General features: G+C 42.2%; 1 protein-coding gene across 1 annotated transcript; it reads right to left on the reverse strand.

The window, feature by feature from the left end:
- Positions 1-698: 698 nt before the first annotated feature.
- LOC117927107 ((R,S)-reticuline 7-O-methyltransferase-like) lies at positions 699-2033 on the reverse strand. Its single transcript, XM_034846513.1, has 2 exons — positions 1197-2033; positions 699-1119 (listed from the first exon to the last, which is right to left on the reverse strand). Exons 1-2 carry the CDS (start codon positions 2016-2018, stop codon positions 814-816), a joined length of 1128 nt encoding a protein of 375 aa, XP_034702404.1. The 5' UTR covers positions 2019-2033; the 3' UTR covers positions 699-813.
- Between the last annotated feature and the right edge of the window lie 272 nt (positions 2034-2305).

Genomic DNA, 2305 nt, shown 5'->3' on the forward strand with positions numbered 1-2305 from the left:
GGCGTTGCTATTTTTGTTTTACACATAATTATACTTTTAAAATTTTAATTAAGCAAAAAAATTTTAAATCAAGGAAAACTTAATATATTGAATTCGTTAATGATTTTAATAATTTTTAGAAATAATTTGATAACGTAAAATTATGGATAAATTTTTTTGTCTAAAATGACTTCAAATAAATTTTTTAAATATAAAAATATAATTGATGACTATGATTTTAAATTTAAGGGTACGATTTTAAAGTCTAAGTCATTAATTATGATTTTAACCATTTTAAAAAATAATTTGAAGTCGTAGTCATCAACTATGATTTTATAAGGTGGATACCTACGTGAATAAAACACACTAGTTTGAAAATTATTTTGAAAATGAAATTATTTGGCGGAATTTTTGTTTTAAAGAAATTATTTTGACCCAAAACTCAAAAATAGAGAAACTTGTATTGCCAGCCGCCAGGGACCTTAAAAGAGCTGAGCCCACTAAGAATTATTGTGGGCTGGAGTTTAGGTAAGCCCACTAAGAATGCTAGTGGGCTGGATTTTCAAATGGGCTGTGCGGCGCATTAGTGAGTATTTAGCTAATGAATAAGCATGCGTGGCAATTGGGAGGGGCGCATCGTACCGTACCAGGTACGTAGAACTCCTCAGCATATCTCAAAGTACCAGGTACCAGGTATGCAGAGTCACGGATTAATACCATACCAAGAAGTGACCAGTCGGTGCCGAAAAGTGATATATGGAAATGATTTTGGGTACCATGACATACACTACAATCCAAATACAGAATGAACATGACCTGACTAGCATGAGATGATTACTCTGGATATGCCTCAATTATCATCGGTAAAGTCGAGATCGAAATTTCCATGATTCTGTAACGAGGAAATCCTCCTTCCTCTAATACTTTCTTCCATTCGACCTCGCTTCTCTCTTTCCCGTTGGAGCTATGCGCCATCATCAGTAAATCGAACACCAACCTTGTTTTATCAAATGGGTCATCGCTATCTTCTCGTATCACTCCATCGACGATAATAATTTTCCCTGTTTTCTCCGGTACTGCTTTCCGACAGTTTTTTAAGATTTTTATGCAGTCTTCGTCACTCCAATCGTGCATTATCCACTGTCCATATTACAAAATATAGATCTAATAAATCAAACGCATAAACCCCATTAGACTGATAATTATTAGCTTTATACCTTCATGAAGATCGCATCAGCGTTAGGGATGGACTCGAACATGTCGCCCCCGACGTGGGACACTCCTTCGTACGCCGGCGCTGAGGCCACCACATGTGGGAGGTCGAAGTTAATGCCCTTGATGTGCGGATACGCCTTCACCACCTCCGCCACCGCCCCTCCGGTGCCACCTCCCACGTCCACCAGTGTTCTAATGCTGCCGAACCCATCTTTATACGCTGCTACCACCTCCCCCATGACGTCCTTAGCCGTACACGCCATACCGTCATTGAAGAGCTTGTTGAATTCGGGATTTTCCGATGCGAAGTCCCAAATCTGGCGGCCGTGAGCCTTCTCGAAGGCTATGCCACCTTCTTTGACGCACGTCCCGAAGCAGTGCCAGGGAGCCATGAGAAAGGGGTGGTTCTCCATGAGCACCATCGGCGCGAGGCTCAGCTCGGCGTCGTGGAGGAGCCATTTGGAGGAGGGGGTGAGGCCGTAGAGAGTTTCTCCGCCATCTGACTGAGGAGGAGGAGCGGCGGTGAAGATCTTGGCGCGGACCAGGAATCTCATGATGCGGGCGAGGCAGGTGATATCCGGAGACGGTGAGTCGATACAGGTAGCGATTTGGGACAAGGTGATTGGGCGGGCGTGAGAGTGTATGATATCGGCTATGCGGAGCTCCACAGCACATTTCAGCGCCATGGAATCTGCAAAGGCCAACATGTGACGCCATATATTTGCTTGGCCTTGTAGCATGAGCTCTGCTTCATCAGCCTCACGTGAGATCTTCAAAACGTCGTCGTTTTCACTTCTGCTCACCATTTTCTGCTTCCTGTCCATGGAACCAAGCAGCCGGTGAACCTCTCCTTATAATAGACTTACAGACCCAATCCCTCGGTGCACACACGCCTTCGTGCAACTGCAGTTACTCATACATGCCCGTACTTAAAAGGTTAAAAGGTCGTTGTCACACGACAGATTTGATTAAATGAAAGAGAAACAACCGAGTTTAAGTGCAAAATAATCCATTTGTTAAAAAAAAAAAAGGTAAGAATAGTACCATTTTAAAATATTTGTCAAAATAATTTTTGGTATTCAAGTAAGTATTCACATGATTTTTTATTTAT

Source organism: Vitis riparia, chromosome 12 (assembly GCF_004353265.1).
Source record: "Vitis riparia cultivar Riparia Gloire de Montpellier isolate 1030 chromosome 12, EGFV_Vit.rip_1.0, whole genome shotgun sequence".
NCBI lineage: Eukaryota > Viridiplantae > Streptophyta > Magnoliopsida > Vitales > Vitaceae > Vitis > Vitis riparia.